The 26,660-nt window shown below is 39.7% G+C and overlaps 1 protein-coding gene across 1 annotated transcript; it reads right to left on the reverse strand.

Moving 5' to 3' along the window:
* Positions 1–193: 193 nt before the first annotated feature.
* nfkbie (nuclear factor of kappa light polypeptide gene enhancer in B-cells inhibitor, epsilon) lies at positions 194–25,853 on the reverse strand. The gene is made up of 6 exons (XM_061886843.1): positions 25,204–25,853; positions 14,930–15,032; positions 10,181–10,391; positions 9,934–10,022; positions 3,900–4,148; positions 194–759 (listed from the first exon to the last, which is right to left on the reverse strand). The coding sequence occupies exons 1-6, from the start codon at positions 25,500–25,502 to the stop codon at positions 691–693; spliced, it is 1,020 nt and encodes a 339-aa protein (XP_061742827.1). The 5' UTR covers positions 25,503–25,853; the 3' UTR covers positions 194–690.
* Positions 25,854–26,660: the final 807 nt, after the last annotated feature.

Here is a 26,660-nt window from a genome sequence, read left to right on the forward strand (position 1 = left end):
ATTGTAAAGACAAATGATGCTATTTATAGTCGGGCGCCAAATGTTTTTGTTTTTTTTCCCAGAAAAAAATTAAGAAGCACTGGGTTAATGTGACTTTGGTAAATACAAATGACTTGTCTCGTTTCGTTCTTCCTGGATCAAAGTTTCCGTGTGCAGGGCTTTCAGACACAAAATAACATTTTCACACACCGGCCTTGGTGTGATCAGCTCAAAATCCATTTTTATTACAAAATAAATGAGCATAAAATCGCCTTTAACATCTAAACAGGCCAGTGCAATAAACCCAAAAAGCGGAAATCTAAACGCCACACAATTTAACGTCATATATTATAAATCTATAATGAGTGGCGCGATAGCGATAGTGGAAAAGCTCCACTTTTAATAAAGCAGCCCAACAAAACTTAGCACTGAAGCGGGAAACTTGAGTGGCAGCAAAACTGTCGAGAAAGAGGTAGACATGTGAAAGGTTTGAATCAAGACCGTGACAGGAAGGAGCATGCAGGGTGTCAGACATGTTGCTTTTTCAGTGTTCAGGTGGAAGATGATGGTGAAGCAGAAATCTACCTAGCCTTGTCCCGCGACATAACGTTTAGGTGAAGCTTTATAAATACGCCGTTCACTCAGAAATAGTACAAACAGCTGCTGGCGGTGTAATCCTCGGACTCGTCTTTAAGGAGACTGTAGTGCAGCTCAAAAGTTCACGCTGACAACCGACCTCCCGGATATCTGAACGTCGTCAAATGGAAATAAGGCCAGAATCTGAAAGACACAACAGAGTGTTACCTCAACAAAGTACTGTGTTTATTTGCTTGGCGACCGACTACTTTTTCTCTTCTGATAAGATACCGGTCAATATTGATCTGATTTGATATCGGCAGAAGAAAAGACTCAAATCTTTATTGCGAGATAACTGTCTGGAATTTACTTATATTGTCATTAAGTAGAAGTAAAATGGTAATAGTTTTTTGGTGACACTTAGTGGCCATTAAGTCAAGGTCACAAAGCAATATGAATGATGCGGACACCTTTGTTACTGGGTACATTATAATATGTTTCTACCTTGGAGACTTTGTGATCTAAGTACAGTGGAACCTCGATTGACAAACCCCTCTTTTACGGACTAGTAGTTTGAGCCAAGTTTTACGAACTATTTGAACGAGCAAGTTTTACGGACTATTAGTTCTCGCAAAGTTTTACAAACTACTTGTTCCAGCCAGGTTTTACAAACTATTAGTTCGGGCCTAGTTTTATGAACTATTAGTTTGAGCCAAGTTTGACAAACTATTAGTTCGAGCCAAGTTTTACGAACTATTAGTTTGAGCCAAGTATTACGAACCATTAGTTTGAGACAAGTTTTACAAACTATTAGTTCGAGCCAAATTTTACAGACTATTAGTTCAAGCCAAGTTTTACAAACTATGAGTTTGAGCCAAGTTTTACAAACTACTTGTTCCAGCCAAGTTTTCCAAACTATTAGTTCGAGCCAAGTTTTACAGACTATTAGTTCGAGCCAAGTTTTACAGTCTATTAGTTTGAGCCAAGTTTTACAGACTATTAGTTCGAGGCAAGTTTTCCAAACTATTAGTCCGAGTCAAGTTATATAGACTATTAGTTTTAGCCAAGTTTCACAAACTATTAGTTCGAGGCAAATTTTCCAAACTATTGGTTCGAGCAAAATTTTACGAACTATTGGCTCAAGGCAAGTTTTACGAACCATTAGTTTGTCCCAAGTTTTACCAACTACTAGTTCGAGCCAAGTTTTACAGACTATTAGTTCAAGAAACATTTTACGAACTATTGGCTCAAGGCAAGTTTTACGAACTATAAGTTTGTCCCAAGTTTTACCAACTACTAGTTCGAGCCAAGTTTTACAGACTATTAGTTTTACAGACTATGAGTTCAGCCAAGTTTGACAAACTATTGGTTTGAGCCAAGTTTTACGGACTATTAATTCGAGCCAAGTTTTACAGACTATTAGTTCGAGCCAAGTTTTCCAAACTATTAGTTCCAGTCAAGTTATACAGACTATTAGTTTTCGCCAAGTTTCACAAACTTAGTTCGAGCCAAGTTTTCCAAACTATTGGTTCAAACAAAGTTTTACGAACTATTGGCTCAAGGCAAGTTTTAGGAACTATTAGTTTGTCCCAAGTTTTACCAACTACTAGTTCGAGCCAAGTTTTACAGACTATTAGTCTTACAAACTATTAGTCAAAGGCAAGTTTTACAGACTATTAGTTCAAGCCAAGTTTGACAAACTATTGGTTTGAGCCAAGTTTTATGGACTATTAGTTTGAGCAAAGTTTTACAGACTATTTGTTCGAACCAAATTATACAAACTATAAGTTTGAGCCAAGTTTTACGAATTATTAGTTTGGGCCAAGTTTTACAAATTAATAGTTAGAGTTAAGTTTCATAAACTATTAGTTCCAGCCAAGTTTTACCTACTATTTGCTCGAGGCAAGTACGCCTGTGTACGAATGCTTCATTCATTCATTTTGTGTCCCGCTGACAGCCATTTTGCGCTACTCGTATTGAAGAGATTGAGAAAGTGGGCTTCTTACCACAGCTAGTTTTTAACTCTGATGAGACCAAACTTTTCTGGATGCAGAGGAGAAGACACTACGTCTCGTTCGGCGGCGTCAAGCCAACCCCCCTTCCTTCCTCGCGTCTCGTCTGCTGCTTATTTGCCAATGACAATGTAAAAGTGTATTTTACTTTTGGAAATGTTTATTATTGTATCGATATGGTTGTTAAAGTTAAGGATTTTTGTGATTTCTGATCGTTCGTGAAGGCACTAAAGAGACTTGCGCACATATTGGCAGAGCAGGGCATACAGGAAGGTTCAGCTTGTTGTTGTTGTTTTGGGTTGTTAATAAATAGAACGTTGATCCATCACCCGTTATGTTTGTTTGATACACAGTACTGTATAGCGCTCTATATTGTGTTCAAAGTGTACAAACCGTCATTAAAATATGGACTTTTATTGAGACTGGAGACCATAGATCATATTTACATTGTTTGTTATTGAGAAATTTGCTTCACTTTACAAACTTTCCAACTTACGAACCCTGTTCACAAACCACATTATGTTTGTAAATGGAGGTTCCACTGTAATATGCAACTATAACTATTTGATACTTGCTTATATTGACAAATGTTTTAGACTGCTATATTGTTTAATTAGGGACAGTTATTACATATGTCTAGCTTGTGTGCTATCGTGTGCTTAGCTGTTGCGTATCTGCTAGCTCTTAGCCCAGCAGGCACAAGACATTAAAACAACGTTTAGAACTTGAATTATAAGTCTTGCTGTTGAGCAACTCAAACCTCACGTTGAAACAACCTGCTTTTTGACAACGTTTATTTAATGTTGGGTTCTGATGTTGATTTGACCATTGAAGTTTGCTCATTTTTCAACTTATATTCTACAACGTTGAAACAACATGCTTTGTGACAACGTTTACTCAATGTCAGGTAGTGACGTTGATTTGACCATTGAATTTTTGTCATATCCCAACCAACAACGTGGATCGAACGTTAGACATCAACAATGTCTCAATTTATAAATACAACTATTTTACAACGTCGTTTCAAAGTCAGTTTTGAAGGACATGTACGTATAATCAACATTGTATCAATGTCTTGTGCCTGCTGGCTGTAGCCTAGCATCTTTACCGTACCTTCTGTGAATTACTTGAGCAAAATAGAGTACAAGAAAAGATGTGCGCTTATTGGAGGACATTTCAATGTTAACAGGCAGTCCAGTCCAATTAAACTGCTTGTATCGTATATCATATCGGTCATTTGGAATGCAAGCCCACATAATCTGTTAGTCGTTTTTCTTGCTGATATCGGACCGATATCACTACCACACACCCCTGTCTGCTATCATTGCTTACATCATCGTTGCCATCGGCCAGGTCCAAGGCCGTCTCGTCCTCCATGTTCCGCAGCATGGTGTCGGCGCCCGACTGGCACAGGAGGTGTGCGATGGCCGCGTCCTGCCTGCCGACGGCCAGGTGCAGCGGCGTGCAGCCGTTGTACATGGCGGCGTCCACGTTGGCTCCTCTGCTCAGCAGCAGCTTCACCAATGCGGCATCGTGCAGCTCGACGGCGAGGTGGAGAGGCGTTTTGCCGCTGGTTCCTTCCTGCGATGGGAGTATGAACATGGAGGGGATTGGCTTTTTGGCTCATTATCTCCGCCGAGGAGATTTTGCTCCCGTTGGTATATTTGGCATCACAATTATTTAAAAAGTGCAAAACTTTACTAGAGAACAGACGTATCATAACGTTTAAAAATGAAAGGAAGGAGGGTGACTTTGAGATTCTTCATATTTGTGTATGCTAAGCAGTTAAAAATAGTTAACTATACACAATACAGACCATTTAAATTAAAAATTAAATAAAATTCAAAATGTTTTGTTGGCCATTTAATTTTTGAAAATTTAAATTCTTAAAAACATTCCTGATAATCCATATACTTATTTAAAAATGTAGTCATGTATAGATGATGTGTCTCTTTGTTTTTTAACCAACAGTTTTATTAAATCAACAATTTTAGACAATTACTAGAAACAGTTATTCATCACTCCAAGCATCGTTTGTAACTTTTATAACATAACTAAAACAGTTCTTACTTACTAAATCGTTCAATGTGTGATGTGTGTAGGAGTGTCTCCATGCATATTTGTATGTGGTATTGTAATGTAATGAATGAAGCGTTATTACCACAAACTAATATGCTAACCCGCTTACGAGTGACTGTGTTAGTATTAACTTACAATGGCATTATCTTTATTATGGTTTCAGTTTCACAAATCCTCAGTAAAATCACAAAACCGTTACCATGGAGTTATAGAGTCTGTTTAGCTGATTGGAGAGTTAGCCTACACAGCTAGTGGGTCCCTGACAATGACTTCTGTTTTGTTTGATCAGCCGTTTGGAAACAATTAAAGTATACAAATAAACATTTACAAAATCTTTTTGGTAAATAACCAATTTTACAACGTATATATCTGCGGCTTATAGTCCGATGTGGCTAACATATATACCGTATTTCCTTGAATAGCCGCCGGGGCGATAATTAATTTAAAACCTCTTCTCACTCCTGCGCTTATTCAAGGCATGCGGTAAAAGTAAGCAGGCGCTAATAATTTTAAAACCTCTTCTCACCCCTGCAATTACCAATGGCATGCAGTAAAAAATTGAGTGTGATATAAAAAAATAAATAGTTCTTCTGCAGCTACGGCCCGGTGGTTGGGGACCATTGCTCTACAACATGTCATCGCTCCCACCTTTACACCATGCTATATGCGTGCCGGTCGGACGAAAGCATATCACTGCTTTTCATACCAGATTGCAATCCAGACATGGTTACCTTTTACACTGATTGTTGCGATATAACCAACTTTAACACTCTTACTAATATGTGCCACACTCTGTGAACCCACACCAAACACATTTCGGGAGAACATTGTATTGTAAAACATTATAAACGCAACATAAGAATTACCCAGAACTCCAATGCATCCATGACTCTTGGCTATATTATACACGCGTCCCCAACCCCACCCACCTCAACCGGCGCACGGAGAGGGTGGGCGGGGGGTGGGGTGGGGGTGCTGGGTTTGGTGCTAGCGGGGTGTATAATACAGCAAAGAGTAATGGATGCATTGGAATTCTGGGTAGTTCTTATGTTGCGTTTATAATGTGTTACAGAGCCAATGTTCTCCAGAAATGTGTTTGGTGTGGGTTCACAGAGTGTGGCGCATATTAGTTAGAGTGTTAAAGACAAGTTGTTTTATATCACAACCATCAGTGTGATCTGTATGGCTGTGGAACAAGACCCCTGGTTTACACATAGTAAAAGCAACAAAAAAAAACCCTCCGCCATTTTGAAAATGGCGACAGGGGAAGAGTCACTTGTGACGTCACGACTTTGACCCAGCGGTAAAATTAAGCATGCGCTAATAAATTTGGGGAGCCAGTTCGACACGGCAGTAATTCAAGGCAGGCACATATTACATGCCCGGCGGCTATTCAAGGAAATATGGTACTTTTTTCCCTCAAATTTAGAGGGTGCGGCTTATTGGGCAGCACGGTGAAACAGGAGTTAGTGCATGTGCCTCACAATACGAAGGTCTTGAGTAGTCCTGAGTTCAATCCCGGGCTTGGGATCTTTCTGTGTGGAGTTTGCATGTTCTCCCCGTGACTGCGTGGGTTCCCTCCGGGTACTCCGACTTCCTCCCCCCACCAAAAACATGCACCTGGGGATAAGTTGATTGGCAACGCTAAATTGGCCCTAGTGTGTGAATGTTGTCTGTCTATCTGTGTTGGACCTGTGATGAGTTGGCAACTTGTCCAGGGTTTACCCCGCCTTCCGCCCGAATGAGATATGTACCAGCACCCCCCGCGACTCCAAAAGGAACAAGCGGTAGAAATTGGATGGGCTTATAGGGCGCTCTGTAGTTAGGAAAATATGGTGTTATTTCATGTTTAGAGGGCTCTACCTACATTAAAAAAAACATTTAGAAAGTTTGCTCCAACTATGAAAATATTTGATTTATTAATAAAATCCTACTTTGCAAACAGTTGTTATCCACGGTCAGGCTTGGGACCAATCAGCCGCAATAAACGAGGGACCACAATAAAAATTAGCACAAGGTAAGAATGTGAAGGTAAAATATTGTACCTGGGATGTTTACACCTGAACTGCCTTACAGATCCACATCAGAACATCCAAAATCTGCTATGTTCCATTTGACTCTGGTTCATTTTTGTTTTTTTAGCCGCTGTGGCTCCAGTGCGGTCAGGTGGCACGCACATGAGAGGCAGATTTGGCAATTCGCATATGAAAACATCTCGTAAGCAAACCGGTCACAACTGCGAATCGGTTACAATTGATCACTTGAAAGGCACCAATGATGAATTTTGTCTTTTCTGACATACTGTAAGTGTTACAATGGACGCTTGTTAAACAATGCCAAAGCGTCAAATCCAAAATGGTTCAGGCATTTTTGGTGTGAGCTTGCATGCATGTTTCTGTTCGCGGAGCTTTTGCAGTCCGGCTATAATGTGACGTCACCGCGAGGTGGATGTTTTTGTTTGTGGACATTAGGTAAAGCTGTCCGCAGAAAGGTACGATAAAGTATTATGTTTCTCTAAACCTAGCATGTGTAAAATGCAGTGGCATGAACTCTTCTAAAAGCAGCTGTTTTTCATGCAGTCTGACTCAATCGACGAGTGCGCATGTGTACCTAATGTTGTGACCGAGTGAATCTATAGTACTTTCAACCCAATCTAGAAAAAAAAAAAATGGTGTTTATGACTTCTAGATATACATTTAAACAGTGTACATTTTCAAATGAAAATGATACTTTTGGCGTGGATGGAGCATGGTTTCATTTGCAACCTTGCAAGGCCTCCAAAACAAGTTTTGAGTTTTGGTAGTTTTCACCTCTACAACCAGTACATTATTTAGATTTTTTTTTCTAAAGAGCTAGAAAATACAATGTGGAGCGGCACAGCCGACGGGCCGACAACGGGCGGAATGCAGCAGCGCGGGCCCACCTGGAGGCCAGGAGGCGGGGCATGCGGCGGCGAGGAGAGGCGTTACACACGCGGAGCTACACTGCAGCGGCAATCTGAGCCAGGTGCGTATATTACACACCTGCTCCCAATCTGTCTATCTGCTGCTAGAATACAAAAAGGGCGAGAGAGGAACGAGCGACAGAGCAGCACGGAGGAGGAAACAACGGCCAGTAGACAAAGAGCGCGACGACCCACACCGAGAGAGCGATGACGCACCCCCGCAGCGGACGCAAGCCCCGGACGCCAAAAAGCGTGCAGCCGCAGCAGACAGGCCGGAAGAGCGCACTGAAAAGTGACGCGACCAAAGGGCCAAATGACAAGAGGTTTATTGAAACAATAAATCAAGGTCAAAACTGCTATGATGCGTCATGTGTCAGGTGTCCCCGCAACCCACAAAAGGACGGCAGGAAGTCCGTTACATACAATTTCTGAAGAAATTTCGTGTGAATGCTGAAGAGCCAAAGCCGAACTGGAATGCTTATAGTTAGCATGCTGGCCAGATAGCATTGACTAACAAAAAATATACGCAAAATGAGCTAAAAAAAAATTGCATTCTAACAGTATTATGCTAGCAATAGCATTTTTTCCGGTTAGCATTATGAAATACCAAAATACATGACACTGGGGTGAAAACCTGCTAAATTAGCTAAAAAAGATAGCATGCTAAAATACTAACTGTACCATGCGTCAAGTACTAAAATATATTAATCTGTGATGTATAACTAAAACACTTTTTTAGAGATGTCCGATAATGGCTTTTTTACCGATATCCGATATTTCGATATTGTCCAACTCTTAATTACCGATTCCGATATCAACCGATACCGATATCTACAGTCGTGGAATCAACATTATTATGCCTAATTTTGTTGTGATTCCCTGCTTGATGCATTAAACAATGTAACTTTACCATGAATTGATTAAAGTGGACCCCGACTTAAACAAGTTGAAAAACTTATTCGGCTGTAACCATTTAGTGGCCAATTGTACGGAATATGTACTTTACTGTGCAATATACTAATACAACTTTCAATCAATAAATCAAAAACAAGGTTTTACAAAATAAGAGAACAACTTCAACTCCAGTTATGGAAAAAAGTGCCAACATGGCACTGCCATATTCATTATTGAAGTCACAAAGTGCATTATTTTTTTTAACATGCCTCAAAACAGCAGCTTGGATTTTGGGACATAATCTCCCTGAGTTATTTCTGATACCCAATACCACTATGGGAAATACTATACTTTGACTTTCACAAAGTGAATGATTTTTTATTTTTTTCAAACATGCCTCAAAACAACAGCTACAAAAACAATGAAGGCACATAGATTCAGTCCAGAGTATACGAGAGCATACTTGCCAACCTTGAGACCTCCAAATTTGTTCTGGTGTGTTTATGTTGTGTTACGGTGTGGAAGTTCTCCCGAAATGTGTTTGTCATTCTTGTTTGGTGTGGGCTCACAGTGTGGCGCATATTTGTAACATTGTTTAATTTGTTTGTAGGGCCACCCTCAGTGTGACCTGTATGGCTGTTGATCACGAATGCCTTGCATTCACTTGTCTGTGTGTAGAAGCTGCATATATGTGACTGGGCCGTTAGCTGCTTGTATGGAGGAAAAATGGACATGACAACAGGCTGTAGAGAACGCTAAAGGTGGTGCCATTAAGGCACGCCCCCAGTACTGTTGTCCGGGTGGAAATCGGGAGAATGGTTGCCTCGGGAGGGCCACTGAAATTCAGGAGTCTCCCGGGAATATCAGGAGGTTGAAACGGATACTGATAATATCCGATTTTACATTTTAAAGCATTTATCGGCCAATAATATCAGACATCTAAAATTTTTTTTTTTAAATTCTAACATTAGCACACACCAAGTACCAAATGTGACTCTCGCATATACCTATAAAATTAGGTAATAAAATACTTGACGCTCAGGTGTATACCTGCAAAATTTTCCCCCCAAAAGCTTTCATCCATTGAAATCCTCAAGATTGTGCCACCAGCCGTTAAAATGTTTTGCTACGGGCCGCAAATGGCCTCCTGGCCGCATTTTGGACACTCCTGATTTAGATTGTGGACCACAATCATAGTTCCCCTTGAAGAGACGTTGCGAAACATCACATCTCTACCGCGTGTCGGACAGGGAGGCCCTGAATGCAGAACCTTTAGACATAAACAGTAAAACTGTTATCTCTTGCACTTCTGCATCAAACCTAAAAACTGCTGTGCTCTGACAGCGATGATGAGAGAGGCCAGCGATCTTCCTTTTGATTAAACTGACAGAGTCACGGTTCCGGTGGAGCCACAGTTTTGAAAAAAGATCGTATCAGAATGAGACTAACCTGGACATTCAGGTCGGCGCCCTTTTTCATCAACAGCTTCATTATCTGGTGTTGCCTGCTGAGAGCGGCAAGGTGAAGACAGGCGAGACCTGCAGGTAGAAGTGTATGGTTTAAGATGTGGGACAGACTTGTACAGCATGTGGTTTTCCACAACAACGTTCAAACTGACACCAGAAGAATAACAGACAAAAATAACAAACATGGTCACTGAAGCAAAGCAGCGCACCCTCTTTTTTTTGTACCTCACCTCTCCAGTTTTGGGTTTCCAGGACCAACTCCAGCTTGCTGGGGGAAATATCACCGGTCATCTCCGTGGCGCACATGGTCTGGCCGTGGTGGCAGGCGACGTGGAGCGCCGTGTTTCCTTCGTGGTCCTGCAGCTCAAGGCTGACTTTTTTGGCAACCAGGCTCTTCACGACTTCTGTCAGGTTCAGGTAGGTGGCCAGATGCAAAGGGCTCTGTGGAAACATCGATCAGGTTTAATTCCACTTGCTAACATTTGACCGACAAAGCTCAACAACAGTAAAACAAATAGTAAGTCGATTTGGAATGCAAACATTTTTAAAGGAGAAATGTGCCTGTTAGAGTACCAGTAGTGTGAAAAAACAAGTTGCCTCTACATTGAAGCTATTATCATATATATATTTTTTATGACACCAAAAGACTTCCAAAGTTTATGGATAAATAGATATGATCAAAATAGTATCAATCTCACAGAGATTCCCTAACCATTTTGAGAGATAATGAGGAATTCAGTCACGTGATCGTGTGACGTCGCGCTAGGAACCAAAGATTCCTTCCCATCAACAACAAAGACAATCAAGCTGACTTTGTGAGAGCCAACGATTACTTTCGGAAAAATGTATGCTCCAGAACCTTATATTTTAGAGCCCAAACACAGAGGATGAGCAGTAAGTTTTAGAAAGCCGACTGTTACCTGGATGGAGCTTTATTGTGACACGAGCATTCGCAGAATTGCTGTGTTAAACACAAAAACTAACCATATTAAACCAAAATAAAACAAACACTTACTGTAATATTTCCACTCACGCGGGAACAACCGACGGGACTCTCACATAATTCTGTTTGGATGAAGAATCAATCACAATCCTCACAAAGAGTCAAAAAAAAGTTGCTGCAACTAGCGTCATTTTGTTTCTTTTTCGCCAACTCGGGGACGTGAAAGTCAACCAGCCTGTCGGTCCATGGCCACATTTGTCGACTAGCAGGCTAGAGATGCATGAATTATCATCTAGAATTTACTTTTGGTAAGTCGGAGACCAAGCAGAAGCAGCCGCAGGCTCAGTGTCAACAATAGCAGCGTAAGCTAGCATTATCTCACTGATATGAATGCACTGTTAAAATAGTCTGTCTGCTTTGGCACTTATAATAATATCACTCAAGTTTGGTTAATTTTTAAGGTCACAACATTTAAATGGGGTATTGTTGGCGCTTTTGGATGTTTTTAGAGAGATATAATGAACGCAACAGAGGACCCTCCATCTGTTGACTCAATTGTTAGCTATTTACAATTTTGAATGCATAAAAAAAAAGCCAAACATATGTGTTTTGAATTACAGAAAAATATTGTGAATGATAGAAAGCACGTCTCTTTCCAATTTTTGCCTATTTCCAGTATGACTGATCTGATAATATGGTCAGAGTGCAGAAGTGTTACTACAGTGATGTAGAATCTAAGGAAATAACAGAAAATATTCGGAGCGGAATATCCAAAATGGCTGACTGAATTTGTGGCATTTTAAACAGTATTTTCACATACTTTAAGGATTGCAAATACAATTGGATATGGTCTAATGCAGGGGTAGGGAACCTATGGCTCTAGAGCCAGATGTGGCTCTTTTGATGACTGCACCTGGCTCTCAGATAAATCTTAGCTGACATTGCTTAACATGATAAGTAATGAATAATTCCGCTGGTAATCACAGTGTCAAAAATAACATTCAAATTATAAAACATTCTCATGCATTTTAATCCATCCATCCGGTTTCTACCGCACCTGTTCAAGAAGTCGCATTAATGGTATGAAGTATTATATTTATTGTTGGTTAGCTTCAGAATAACAATGTTATTAAAAATAATAAGAGACTTATTGTACTAAAAATGTTGGTCTTACTTAAAAATGCACACATTTAGTTGTATTCAGTCTTAAAAAAAATAATATATGGCTCTCACGGAAATACTTTTGAAAATATTTGGCTTGTATGGCTCTCTCAGCCAAAAAGGTTCCCGACCCCTGGTCTAATGGAAACAATGAAACACAATTAAGCATATAAGGTCAACTTGCTCTTCCACTCTACTGCTACTTTAAGTCACACACAACTTTAATGCATATTGAGTCTTTCGACTATCTGTTTAAGCATCTAAAGCAGTGGTCCCCAACCTTTTTGTAGCTGCGGGCCGGTCAACGCTTGATAATTTGTCCTGCGGCTCGGCGGAGAGGGGGGGGGATCTTTTTCTTTGTCATGAAAAAGGGAGGTTTTTAGGGTTGGTGCACTAATTTTAAGTGTATCTTGTGTTTTTTATGTTGATTTAATAATTTAAAAAAAATAAAAATAAAATTAATAAAAAATTATTCTGCGGCCCGGTGGTTGGGGACCACTGATCAAAAGCACAAGAGCGAGGGTGTCCAAACTACTGCCCGCAGGCCAAGTCTAATAATTAATCTCACCCACAGGGAGATTGCATTCATTTTAACAGTGTGACGATTTTGATAGTGCTATTATGTTGAGATCTAGTGGACAACGTGAGTAAGTCGGCTCAATGACCTTTAATAATGCCATGACTGAAATAATACGTAGCATTTACCTATATGACCAATACAAACAACCTTCTCTAGTCATGTTGCAAAAAAAATAAAAAATATTTCCAATTGACACAAAAAGTCAACACATAGTCACATATAACACAACCTGCTCATTGAACATTGTGGATATTATGAAAAAAGCCCGAACAGCAAAATAAATTCACAATTACACCCATTTATATACATTCCAAAGCAATACCATAATACAAAACATTCTCCATACTTATCCATGTTTGGCGCATTTTAACTGCTTGATATTTCTGATTGATTACAGAGGGACAAGCAGTAGAAAATGGATGGATGGAAGAAAGGTTTTCACAGAAGTACACAAAGTAAAAGTCGAACTTTCATATACTCTTAAAATCCAATTATATTAATATAATAGTATAATAATATATACATATATTTTATACATAAAATATACACATATGCGTGTATATGTATATATATATGTATGTATACACACACAATGTATACATACATGTGTATACACATATACAGTACATGTGTATAATTATATACACACACACACACACACACACACAAACACACTACAAAAGTTTGGACATACCTTCTCATTCAACGAGTTTTCTTTATTTTCATGACTATTTACATTGTAGATTGTCACTGAAGGCATCAAAACTATGAATGTGGAGTTATGTAATTAACAAAAAAAGGTGAAATAACTCAAAACATGTATTAAATTATAGTTTCTTCAAAATAGGCACCCATTGCTCTGATTACTGCTTTGCATACTCTTGGCATTCTCTCGATTAGCTTCAAGAGGTAGTCACCTGAAATGGTTTTCACTTCACAGGTGTGCCTTTTTAGGGTTGATTAGTGGAATGTCTTTATCCATGGGGTTGTGACCATCAGTTGTGTTGTGAAAGAGGTGTCCAAACTTTTGGTCTGTACTGTACGTGTTTATAGTTACTTTACATGCAATTAGCTTTTGGCCATCGATCAAATTTTTTCAGCCCAATACAGCCCCCCAAGTCAAAAAGTTTGGACACCCCTGCACTCAAACTCTCTTTATCAACCTGTGGCCAAGAGGAAAAGAGTGATGACGACCATAGAACCAAAACTGCAAACATGTGTCTCCGACCTGGCTGCTCAGCACAACATGGTCAAATCAGCAATAAGTTGATAAGTTAAGAAATACTTTTTTTTAACTCATCTTTACCACATATGTGTGTCCCAGTGATTACATGCCAGTGATTGTACTGACATAAAATATTCCAAAAGGATACACACTTTAAGAAGACACAATCACCTTTACATAGTCTTTTTTACACCCACGCAAGACGTGCATGAATTCCAGGAGGTTACATAGGCTGCTGTCCCTGTGACCCGACCTCGGATAAGCGGAAGAAAATGGATGGACAAAAAACTAGATTTAGCAAAGACAGAACTGACTAGCAAACACACTATAATAAATGCACTCCTGCCATTTAACATCTTGAACCTGCAACTGTAATCGCAACCTAATGTCATACTTGAAAATAAATGTGTAATAAAAAAAGATATGAAAACTGGACAGCAGTTGTAATAGTCAGCCCATTTTTAAATGTTGCAAATTAAATGTTATTATCAAAAACTATATTAGTCACACAAAAGTACTGAAAATTGGTAACTGTATCAATTCCCAGGTACCGGGAATTAGTACCGCATCTGTTCAAATGTAAACGGTACCCATTCTACAAAGCGGGGCAACATACTAACTGATAGGAGGCAAAGTTCAAGTGTTAAAGTGTAAAATGCAAGCAAAGTGGAATGGGTAAGAGAAGAGGACTAAGTGAGTCACTGCTGACTCTTTGCTTCTTCTAAGGTTTCCACTCACAAATTGTGTCACTTTGCTCCATTTTCACTTTGGCCTCGAAGACCGGCAAGAACCTGATCCTGAACATCTTTCACGACGATAACATTTCACTCCTTAGTTCCACGCGCGCTTCTATTTCTACAGGAGGAAGAGCACGGGAGTTTCCACTGAAAGCCACTATCGTGAGCCAACACTGGAACCACCTACAACCGCGTTCCAAAGAGGCTGCATATGAAAAGAGGAACAATGGTTGTCTGGAAGTACACACACAAAAAAAACCTACTTCCACAATCTACATGCTAACACAGCAGCGACACAGTGGAAGCTTCTAGTCATGTTGTGACACAACCTACCTGGTACAAATTGTTCTGGATGTCCAGGACTTCTTTGGGGAATATCTGGATCAACTGTTGTGCAATTAAATCTTCCTCATGGATGATGGCCAAGTGCAGAATTCTACACACACACATGCACACACATTTTTATTAGTGGCATAAACATGTAAAATGCAAAATGAAAGAAGTACTAAATACTGTACTCACTGTTCTTACAAAATAGTTAAAACTACTAGTACCAAAAGAGACCTTTAAATGTGCCAAAATAAAATTGAGCACTAAAAACAGAGAAACCTCAAACCCCATGGAGGAAGTTGTAGCAAATTAAACATTGCATTGTTGTGTACAACAGACAGGAAATGGAACCAAGCATTATAGCTTAATTTAGAATGCGACACACACTTGTGAAAAAAGTTCAGCTTCGCATCTGAAGTTGAATTGTTGTGTGCTACATTTCCTTTACAACTTAATTCCATTTTATTTTATTTAAATAGTGAATGTTTAAAAGGGCTGTCAAAGTTAACGCGATAACAAGTTCTTGAGTTTTCTTTAACAGCACTATTTTCTCAACCACATGATCAAAGTGCGTCCTGTGTGACTCTCAGTCCACACCGTAGCAGTGGAAAGGCCGCTTGCTAAGTTTGTGAGGGTCGCACGCATTCAACGATATACGATATAAATCAAGGGTGTCCAAACTACGGGCCGCAAGGAATCGGGCTGCATGGAAATTTCAATTAATTGGAAAAGTCCATCCATGTGCTGCTGCTGTATAATTGATTTTGTTACCCTGCCAGTCTGTGTTTGTTTGATTATAACTGTGATGAAAATGTAATCATTTATTGATCTTGAAAATGTTAAGAATCGATATCAGCATCAGTCTAATCAATACTGCCACTGGAACTACTTGGTATTTGTAATCAATACCAATAAAAAAACACGTTTGATAAAAATGGCAGTATTCATTTTCTTCTTCTTAGTTGGACGAAAGCGGAATTTGCGAAAAAAGCACTCGCTCTTTGGTAACCGAGTAACGCAGGAAGTGATCACTGATCGCAGTCAGTCATGCTAACAGCCAATCAGGTTACAGTATCAACTATCCCGTTTGGTTTCTCCATCTTGTCGTCTAGTGATTGATTCTTTGCAGGGAGTGAGAAGAGAGAGTAACAATGAAAAAATTGTGGATAAAACAGCAAAAGTCACTTCGACAGGATAGTAGTTATATTTTTATTTTTTTCAAAAGGACACACCAATTGCGGTCTGTAAATTATTCAAGGCGGCGGGGCCAACCAAGAGCCGTAATACTACACAACTTCAGCCGTGCTTACCCTTTAGAGCACAGTTGTAACTACCTGGCACTAAACCTGCGGACAATCGTTCTCAGGTTTCTCTATGTTTACATTCTCACACATTGCATCATTTTCTTACATTTTATTAAGCATTTCTTACATATTCCTTATTTTTGTTTTTGTTAGGTGTTCAATGTAATGAAAAAATGTGTATATTGATTCTATTCCATGCTAGTGTTGACATTTTCTTTCTGGCTGAGGTGATTATAAATAGATTTAAATAAAAAAAATGCCAATTAATAGTTTTCTCCAGCTCATTTTCCAAAAATATCAGTAATAATCGATATTGACCGATACTAAATGGTGTCGAGATACAGTTTTCAGCCATATAGCACAGCCCGAGCAATGCGCACTTTTTATTTTAACTTAAATGTTTTTTAACTTGTATTTTAATGCATCTTCTCCTCGAGCAGTACCATGTGGCAGCACAGCAGACAGCAAGCGGAAACAAAAAGAGGTCAGACGTTCTACAACACTTGTGCAATTCTGCGACGACACTGATATCGCTGCGACGTCAATCGAGGCAGACTGGCGATATGGCAGCAACAACGCACCCCACAGGGGCTGTGTGTGTGTGTGTGTGTGTGTGTGTGTGTGTATGTGCTTTTCATTGAGTCAAACTGAAAAGTGCAGTGCGGCCAAATGACGTTCAAACAGGTTGCGAGGAACCCTTCCTCTTGCACGGTGTCTACAGCAAACAAGAGAAAATTGCTTGATAATAAGCGTTAGAAAACGTCAAACTAGTACTGCGGGCTATCCTGATGAACAAGTTCTTGGATGAAAAACAAGCCACGCCGCCCTTTTACAGCGTCTACTTTGTCTGCACCGCGTGGGGAAGTCCAGGCCTGTCTTTTTCACTTCTGTTTTCTCAGTGAAAAGCCTCACAGCAATCTGTCTGCAGACATGACAACGCCAAAGTTCACTAAACACATGAAATCCCCTTTCAAAACCAGCATTACAGACGAACTTGAACCGCCTTTAATTGAATGTTCTTTCGGGCATGTGTGGCTTGAGCAGCTATGAATCGGCTGGTAAATGCGTTATTCTTCCTAAAGTTCAACACATCTATCTGCAATGTGTGTTTTGTATCCATGCTAAAAGTAGACATAAATTCCATGCAAATCCACCACCTTGTGAGCAGTAAAGCCGGGGTGTCCAAAGTGTGGCCCGTGTAATGGCAAAATTAATATTTCAGTAATCTCATGTCTAAAACCACAATTTAAGTCTAATACTTCATGTGTGCAGCTTTGTCTTCACTACATCGGTCTGTTTTTTGTCCTAAGATGAGGCACATTTATGGCCTGTCCATTTTTAGAGCCAATTCAGGATGTCTCCAAACCTCCACCCTCTCCAAGAACAAAGACTGGTGTGATTTTGGTTGATCACTAAATTATTGTCGTATTTGTCTATTCAGTCAAATGTTACTCTCCAAATGGGTTTCTTTTATGATTGATGTTGACTGCCAATCCAGTGCTTAACCATTGCTATCCACAATCTGATAGAGCTTGTATTCGCCCATCGTCTTCTCTCTCCCCTTCCCAGGTGGTGCCCCAACTCCTTCTTATATTCAAAACAGTTCTAAAGTTGTGGAAGAGGTCTTTGTCTCTCTCTCACTTTTGCTCTTCTCATTTCCGCAGCAAAAACCTTTTCTCCTTTGTAATCTGATGATTGATTTAATGAAACTTTTATTAGTAGATTGCACAGTTCAGTACATATTCAACTTGTTTAAGTCGGGGTCCAAGTAAATCAATCAATCAATGTTTATTTATATAGCCCCAAATCACAAATGTCTCAAAGGACTGCACAAATAATTACGACTACAACATCCTCGGAAGAACCCACAAAAGTGCAAGGAAAACTCACACCCAGTGGGCAGGGAGAATTCACATCCAGTGGGACGCCAGTGACAATGCTGACTATGAGAAACCTTGGAGAGGACCTCAGATGTGGGCAAACCCCCCCCTCTAGGGGACCGAAAGCAATGGATGTCGAGCGGGTCTAACATGATACTGTGAAAGTTCAATCCATAGTGGCTCCAACACAGCCGCGAGAGTTCAGTTCAAGCGGATCCAAGACAGCAGCGAGAGTCCCGTCCACAGGAGACCATCTCAAGCGGAGGCGGATCAGCAGCGTAGAGATGTCCCCAACCGATAAAGGCGAGCGGTCCATCCTGGGTCAATTCATGATGTTATTTAAGTACTCAAATAAAAACTAAAAAAATATCTTACATTTTCTCTGGACATGTTTTTGTTGAACATAAACAATTCCAAAACACCCGTAGCTAATTTTTAACGGTCTGTGGTACAAACATTAGCATTCTAGTATTAGCTAGCTTTTTTTCCCCAAATTTTGCAGGTATACACCCCAGCGTCAAATATTTTGTTACTTGACGAATGAAACCCGTTTAAAGATGTAACAATAAACGCTGTACTGATAAACCATGGTTAAACCCCCGCCGCTTGGTTTTGCAGTTTTAAATTATCATAAAATTGTGATCGAAAACTGCGTACATTAATGTCTTTCCCCATGAAGAAACGATATACCCCGGTATAAACTTATATACAAGCAGATTGCTGTCTGACAAACTAAACTATTCAATTTTGTACACTAAACATACAGACTGTGCTCTTTTAGACAACGCAATTGCTTGACGGAATAATGACAACAGGAAGTGAACTTGCATGACGACATATTAGCCGGATATGATAGGGCCAAAAACAAGTTTTTAACACTCTTGAGAAAAAAAAACCTTTACTCATTAAAACGGAAGAAGATACACATATTTAAACATTCAAATAAAAATGGCTATCAAAAAGCCACAACAATATCGAATACTTCTTCTGCCAATTAGTTTATTGTGTTTCAATCTATTGGATAAAATGCGAGCCTGCTAATAACGGTTTCATTCGGATTTGGATCTTCAGCATTCACAACAAATTGCATTTCTAGTTCTTTGTAAACAGAGTCCATTTAATACTGGTTTTCAAGGTGAAAACTACCAAGATGGCCCTGACATCCCTTGATTTGTCAGTCTGTGGCCCTCATCGGAAAAAGTTTTGCCACCCCTGCAGTAAAAGGTTTGACGAGTTAACAGCATGTCACTGAACAAGCCAAATCATAGGAGAGAAATATAATTAGCATTCAGTCATAATTACCACCGGTGGCTTTTTTTTTCTAGCAATTGTATTATTATGAAGAGGAAGTAGGGAAACATTAAGCACAGTTAAGTTTTCTCTCACACCTTAAACCTGTTTTCCACATGTTTTGAAGGTAGAGTATTCCCTCGACTGACTTGGTTAAGTTCCAGGACCTCCCACTGTGGCGGGTTAATAAATAAATAAATAATTCTATTTATTTTATATGCATTTAACGTCTTTCTAGGACTTGAGTGAAGTTAGCCCCTGCTATCATTGCAAATATTAAAACAACACTGCCATTCCTTTGCGCGGCAAATATTTTTGTCTGTGCCGTAACAGTTAAGTTATTCTACATGACATTTTCTGACAATGTCATCCAACACCACCACTCATCAAAATCTTCCAGAACCCATCCCATTTGTTTGTGCTGCAAAATTTTGTTTAACTACTAAGAGTTTTTTGTTATTAATGTTTTATTATTCATAACCAACCCTCCCACCTTGTCAAAATCTCCCCAAACTCCCATAACATTTGGGTTGAAAAATATTTTGTCTAACTATTTAGGGCTGGGTGATATATCGATATATGCGATATATCGCGGGTTTGTCTCTGTGCGATATAGAAAATTACTATATTGTGATATTCAAGTATATGTTCTCACGCAGTTGCTTTTAGCTGCGGGCATTACACGACAGGCTCTTCCCACTCCTTCTTGTGTCTCCTTCTCACAAACAGTAAGGGCACTTTCTTACATACGTCACATACTGTCACGTCATACGTCACATACATATACGCCCTCAGGAGCAGAGAGGTAGCAGCATGGGTAACGTTGACTGTGATGCTAGCAGAGTCGTGCGAGTGGTAATACGAGAGAAAGAAGGTGCGGATCTGGTAACAAATGAAGGAAGAATTAATTCCCAAGAAAAACAGCAGGGGGTCCATCGTCTGGCGGTGGTTCGGCTTCAAGTGGGAATATGTCGATTAGACAACTTTAATTTGTTAAGTGTGGGGCACAAGCGTTGCTAATATAAGTAGCATTACTGTAAATTATTTAGCATCATTTGAAAAGTCACCTGTTAATAACTGTTTAATAAATACAGTTTTGGTCAATTGACTTAGTTGTTATTTCCTTCTCTGCATGAAAGTTTAAAATGAGCATATATTAATGCAGTATGAAGAAGAATGTTAAAATGTAGACACATAGAATCATCACACTGGTATGATTATGTATCAAGTGTTCATTCAAGGCTAAGGCAAAATATCGAGATATATATCGTGTGTCGCGATATGGCCTAAAAATATCAAGATATTAAAAAAAGGCCATATCACCCAGCCCTATAATTACAGTGTCATAGATTTTATGTTATGGGGCTAGTTACACGACCACAAAACAACTACAATGAACACACCAAATTTGCTGAGCAAACCAGCACAAACTTTAAACAAAAAATGTTGGATTGTTTTGGATAATTTAGACATGTTTGGGGGGGCTTAAGATTAATAACAAGTTAATTACTTAAAAAATGTGATAGCGAATGATAAAATCTATATTAGTTAGATAATAGAATTTTGCTGTATAGACGTAGCACAAACGTTTGGGACAAGTTAGGGGAGATTTTGACAAGGTGGGGGGTAGGTCTGGGCGATATATCGAGTTTGAAAGATAAATTGATATATTTTGAAAAAAGATATGAATTAAGAAAATATCGTAATATCGATAATTTATTTCACGTTAAAATTACCAAACGCTGCTTATTTGTTGTGTTCCTTGTTCTCTAAACCCCTCCTCTTCCTCCTTCCAAGATGTGCATGAGAACAATCTTGATTGGTTGGTTGTTTACTAAGATGAGTCACGCACACACACTGTTATTGGAGTAAGGCTGTCCTGATACAATATCGTTACCGGGCCAATATCGGCAAAACAAAACAAGTATCGAATGATATCCGCTTACATGTAAAATTTCAAATCCAATGATTAAAGTTTTTGGGTATATAAGTGAAAAAGAAATTAAACCTTTTCAAAATAGTTTTACAGGCTACAAACGTGAATTTTGGCTGTTGACATGTGACATTAACGCACAAAGAGTAAGTGCGAAGATGGCCTACAATATATATATTTTTTTACAAATCTGTGATTTCTAAAAATGTTTAAATAAAATCAAAATTGTAAAAAAAATAATTGTCATGATTCGGATGTGACTCGATTTTTTTCCAGCATCCTTATTAAAAGAATATAAATTTATCTATTCTGTATTTGCTGAATTCTTAGTGGGAAAGTGCACGGCAAGATGTTCTGATTTTATCCTGGTTATTTTATCAGGTAAAGTCTACTTGCATCAGTGCACAAGAAGGATTAATTCTAACAACAGATACTGTATACTAAGTAGTTGTACTAGATCAGGAGTGAAGCCAAACTAAAATGCTAACAGCTAGCATGCTGGCCAGATGACAAAAAATGATGAGCAAAATGAGCTAGACAAAGCCAGCATGCTAAGAGTACTATGAAAACAAGTTAGTATTAGTGGAAAAACCAAAAGATATGACAAAATAACAAAAAATGATGAGCACAAATGACCTAAACAAAGCCAGCATACTAACAGTACTATGATAAATTAGCATTATTGGAAAAAACAAAATATACGATGTTAACATGCTGGCCAAATAACAAATTATGAGCAAAATGAGCTAGACGAAGCCAGCCTGCTAACAGTACTATGATAACAAGTTAGTATTAGTGGAAAAAACAAAAGATAGGACGTTACCATGCTGGCCAAATAACAAAAAATCATGAGCTAAATGAGCTACACAAAGCCAGCATGCTAACGGTACTGTGATAACAAGTTAGTATTAGTGGAAAAACTAAAATATGACATTAGCATGCTGGCCAAATAAAAATAAATTATGAGCAAAATGAGCTGGACGAAGCCAGCCTGCTAACAGTACTATGATAACAAGTTAGTATTAGTGGGAAAAACAAAAGATAGGACATTAGCATGCTGGCCAAAAAACAAAAAATGATGAGCAAAATGAGCTACACAAAGCCAGCATGCTAACGGTACTGTGATAAGTTAGTATTAGTGGAAAAACTAAAATATATGATGTTAGCATGCGGGCCAAAAAACAAAAAATGATGAGCAAAATTAGCTGGACAAAGCCAGCATGCTAACGGTACTATGATAACATGCTAGCATTTGTGGAAAATCAAAAAATTATGACGTTAGCATTCTGGCCAAATAACAAAAAAATATTAGCTAAATGAGCTATACAAAGCCAGCATGCTAACATTACTATGACAAGTTAGCAGTAGTTGAAAAACCAAAATATATGACGTTAGCATGCTGGCCATATAACAAAAAATTATGAGAAAAAATGAGCTAGACGAAGCCAACATGCTAACGGTAGAATGATGACAAGTTAGCATTATTGGAAAAACTTAAAATATGACGTTAGCATGCTGGACAAATAACCAAAAATGATGAGCAAAATGAGCTAGACAAAGCCAGCCTGCTAACAGTACTATGAAAACAAGTTAGTATTAGTGGAAAAAACTAAATATATGACAGGAAGGTGTATACCTGTCGAATTAGCTGAAAAATTTAGCAGGCTAATGTTAGCATGCTAAAAGTACCAAAATATATCCCTCTGGTATGTGTACCTGAGGTTTTTTTTAATGCTAGCCTGCTAATGTTAGCATGCATCAAGTACCAAAATATGACTGCGGTGTATAAATCCAAACTTAGCTGGGGGGGAAGCTAGCATATTAGGATTAACATGCTAACAGGTATCATTCATTCATTGAAGTGTCCAACTGCAAAACTAGCAAAACAAAAGATAGCTTTAGAATGCTAACAATTGTGAAGCATTCTTAAAAATGAGCTATGGGCTGCACTTAGGACACTTCTGTATTAGGTAAATCAAACAGCCTGCATGTTGGCATCCATTGCTTTCGGTCCCCTAGGGGGGAGGGGGGGGGGGGGTGGATGCCCACATATGCAGTCCTCTCCAAGGTTTCTCATAGTCATCATTGTCACTGTCACTGACGTCCCACTGGGGTGAGTTTTCCTTGCCTTTATATAGGCTCTACCGATGATGTCGTTATGGTTTGTGCAGCCCTTTGAGACACTGGTGATTTAGGGCTATATACAAACCCCGTTTCCATATGAGTTGGGAAATTGTGTTAGATGTAAATATAAACGGAATACAATGATTTGCAAATCATTTTCAATCCATAATCAGTTGAATGCACTACAAAGACAAGATATTTGTTGTTCAAACTTATAAACTTTATTTTTTTTGCAAACAATAATTAACTTTGAATTTCATGGCTGCAACACGTGCCAAAATAGTTGGGAAAGGACATTTCCCATTCTATTTTTATGTAGAGCTTCAGTCGTTCAACAGTCCGGGGTCTCCGCTGTCGTATTTTACGCTTCATAATGCGCCACACATTTTCGATGGGAGACAGGTCTGGACTGCAGGCGGGCCAGGAAAGTACCCGCACTCTTTTACTATGAAACCACGCTGTTGTAACACGTGGCTTGGCTTTATCTTGCGGAAATAAGCAGGGGCGTCTATGATAACGTTGCTTGGATGACAACATATGTTGCTCCAAAACCTGTATGTACCTTTCAGCATTAATGGTGCCTTCACAGATGTGTAAATTACCCATGCCTTGGGCACTAATACACCCCCATACCATCACAGATGCTGACTTTTGAACTTTGCGCCTATAACAATCCTGGAGGTCATTCTCCTCTTTGTTCCGGAGGACACCATGTCCACAGTTTCCAAATATAATTGGAAATTTGGACTCGTCAGACCACAGTACACCTTTCCACTTTGCATCAGTCCATCTTAGATGAGCTCAGGCCCAGCGAAGCAGGCGGCGTTTCTGGGTGCTGTTGATAAATGGGTTTGGCTTTGCATAGTAGAGATTTAACTTGCACTTACAGATGTAGCGACCAACTATAGTTACTGACAGTGGTCTTATGAAGTGTTCCTAAGCCCATGTGGTGATATCCTTTACACCCTGAAGTCGATTTTTGATGCAGTACCGCCTGAGGGATCAAAAGTCTGTAATATCATCGCTTATGTGCAGTGATTTCTCCAGATTCTCTGAACCTTTTGACGATTTTACGGACTGTAGATGGTAAAATCCCTAAATTATTTGCAATAGCTCGTTGAGAAATGTTGTTCTAAAAATGTTCGACAATTTGCTTACAAAGTGGTGACCCTCGCCCCATCCTTGTTTGTGAATTACTAAGCATTTCATGGAAGCTGCTTTTATACCCAATCAGGGCACCCACCTGTTTCTAAATAGCCTGTGGGATGTTCCAAATAAGTGTTTGATGAGCATTCCTCAACTTTATCAGTATCTATTGCTACCTTTCCCAACTTCTTTGTCACGTGTTGCTGGCATCAAATTCTAAAGTTAATGATTATTTGCACATAAAAAAATGTTTATCAGTTTGAACATCAAATATGTTGTCTTTGAAGCATATTCAACTGAATATGGGTTGAAAATGATTTGCAAATCATTGTATTCCGTTTATATTTACATCCAACACAATTTCCTAACTCATATGGAAACGGGGTTTGTAAATAAACATTGATTGATTGATGTCATTTTTTAGTTCGGTGTTTGATGTTGTTGACCCATTTTAACTGTTGTTTTTTTTTCCTAGTTTAGATGTTTGTTTTTAGGTGCCATAAATAGCCCCCAAGCCGCACTTTTGACTCCCCCGGTGTACACGTTTGGTCCTACGAGCTGCAGAAGGGGATGTTAAAAAACAGAATGAAAAAAACCTACGTGTCTCCATCTTCGGTAATAGACGTGATAAAGTTCTCCTCCGGTTCGGAGAGTCCTGAGCTCGGTGCCGCCGGCTCCAGTGTGCAGCCCTCAACTATGTCTGACAGGCTCTCCACCGTCAGCGACGCCGAGCCGTAGGCCGAGTCCAAGCGCTCCTCCGCGGGGTGGAGCTTGTCCCTCGGCCCGCTGAGCTCGGTCCTCGGATCCTCCGACTTGAGCATGGAGCGATAGGAGTCGATGCCCGAGTCCACGCGGCTATCCTCGGGGAAGTCGTCTTTGCGACAGTCGCCGCTCGCCATGCTGCCGGTGGCGGGTATCCCCTCTCTTGTTCCCCGGGTGGTGTTAACGGCTGGAGGCGGAGGTCACCGCCGGAGACCGGGACTCCGAGGACAGCCTGAAGACCGTCAGGATGGCGCCTTTCATGCCAAAAGACGACTACTGTGACGTGCTAGCGGCTCCTTTCAAATTTTCTACACACGCTGCTGCCGCGCTCATTACGAACAAGAAGCGGTTGGGTTAAGTCGTCGAGGTATCCGGTAACGGCAGCACTTCCTCCGGGCGGGGAGCGTACGAGCAATGAAAGAAGAGGAAGAAGACGACATGTGAAGAGCGGAGCTGTTTTTGTCAGGCGGGGAATCCCCGGTCATCTTGGACGGGTTGGGTGGGTCGAGCCATACATCGACCAAAATGATACCAAGGGTCAAATCAGTATCGGGCCGATACCAGCATTAAAGATTGATATTTATTTCACTTTTTTGTTGTTGTTGTTGTGTTCTATTTTTATAGTTTTCTTATTCACTCTCAAGGACAATAGTTGGAATAAATGGAATTGGGGGTTAAATCGCCAAAATTATTCCAGAGCACGGCCACCGCTGCTGTTCACTGCTCCCCTCCCAGGGAGTGGAACAAGTGGACGGGTCGCAAGCAGAGGGTAAATTCACCACACCTAGTGTGTGTGTGACTATCAGTGGTACTTTAAAGGCCTACTGAAATTAGATTTTCTTATTTAAACAGGGATAGCAGGTCCATTCTATGTGTCATACTTGATCATTTTGCGATATTGTTATATTTTTGCTGAAAGGATTTAGTAGAGAACATCGATGATAAAGTTCGCAACTTTTGGTCACTAATAAATAAGCCTTGCCTGTACCGGAAGTAGCAGACGATGTGCGCGTGACGTCACCGGTGTGAGGGCTCCTCACATCCTCACATTGTTTATAATCATAGCCTCAAGCAGAAAGAGCTATTCGGACCGGAAAGTGAAGATTTCCCCATTTATTTGAGCGAGGATGAAAATTTGTGTATAAGGAAAGTTAGAGTGAAGCACAAAAAAAAAAAAAAAAAGCGACGGCTCCGGGCGGCAGCAGTGTGAGCGTTTCAGATGTAATTAGACACAATTACTAAGATAATTCTGGAAGATCCCTTATATGCTTATTGTTTTAATAGTGTTTTAGTGG

This window comes from Nerophis ophidion, linkage group LG24 (assembly GCF_033978795.1).
Source record: "Nerophis ophidion isolate RoL-2023_Sa linkage group LG24, RoL_Noph_v1.0, whole genome shotgun sequence".
Classification (NCBI taxonomy): Eukaryota; Metazoa; Chordata; class Actinopteri; order Syngnathiformes; family Syngnathidae; genus Nerophis; species Nerophis ophidion.

Bases quoted from the DNA above. Each gene is read 5' to 3' on its own strand.
- nfkbie (XM_061886843.1), bottom strand. From the start codon at position 25,502: ATGGCGAGCGGCGACTGTCGCAAAGACGACTTCCCCGAGGATAGCCGC. The intron at 10,392-14,929 runs GTAGGTTGTGTC...ATGTTTCCACAG, and splicing joins TCCAGAACAATTTGTACCAG to AGCCCTTTGCATCTGGCCAC. The intron at 4,149-9,933 runs GTTAGTCTCATT...CTCCCATCGCAG, and splicing joins GCGCCGACCTGAATGTCCAG to GAAGGAACCAGCGGCAAAAC.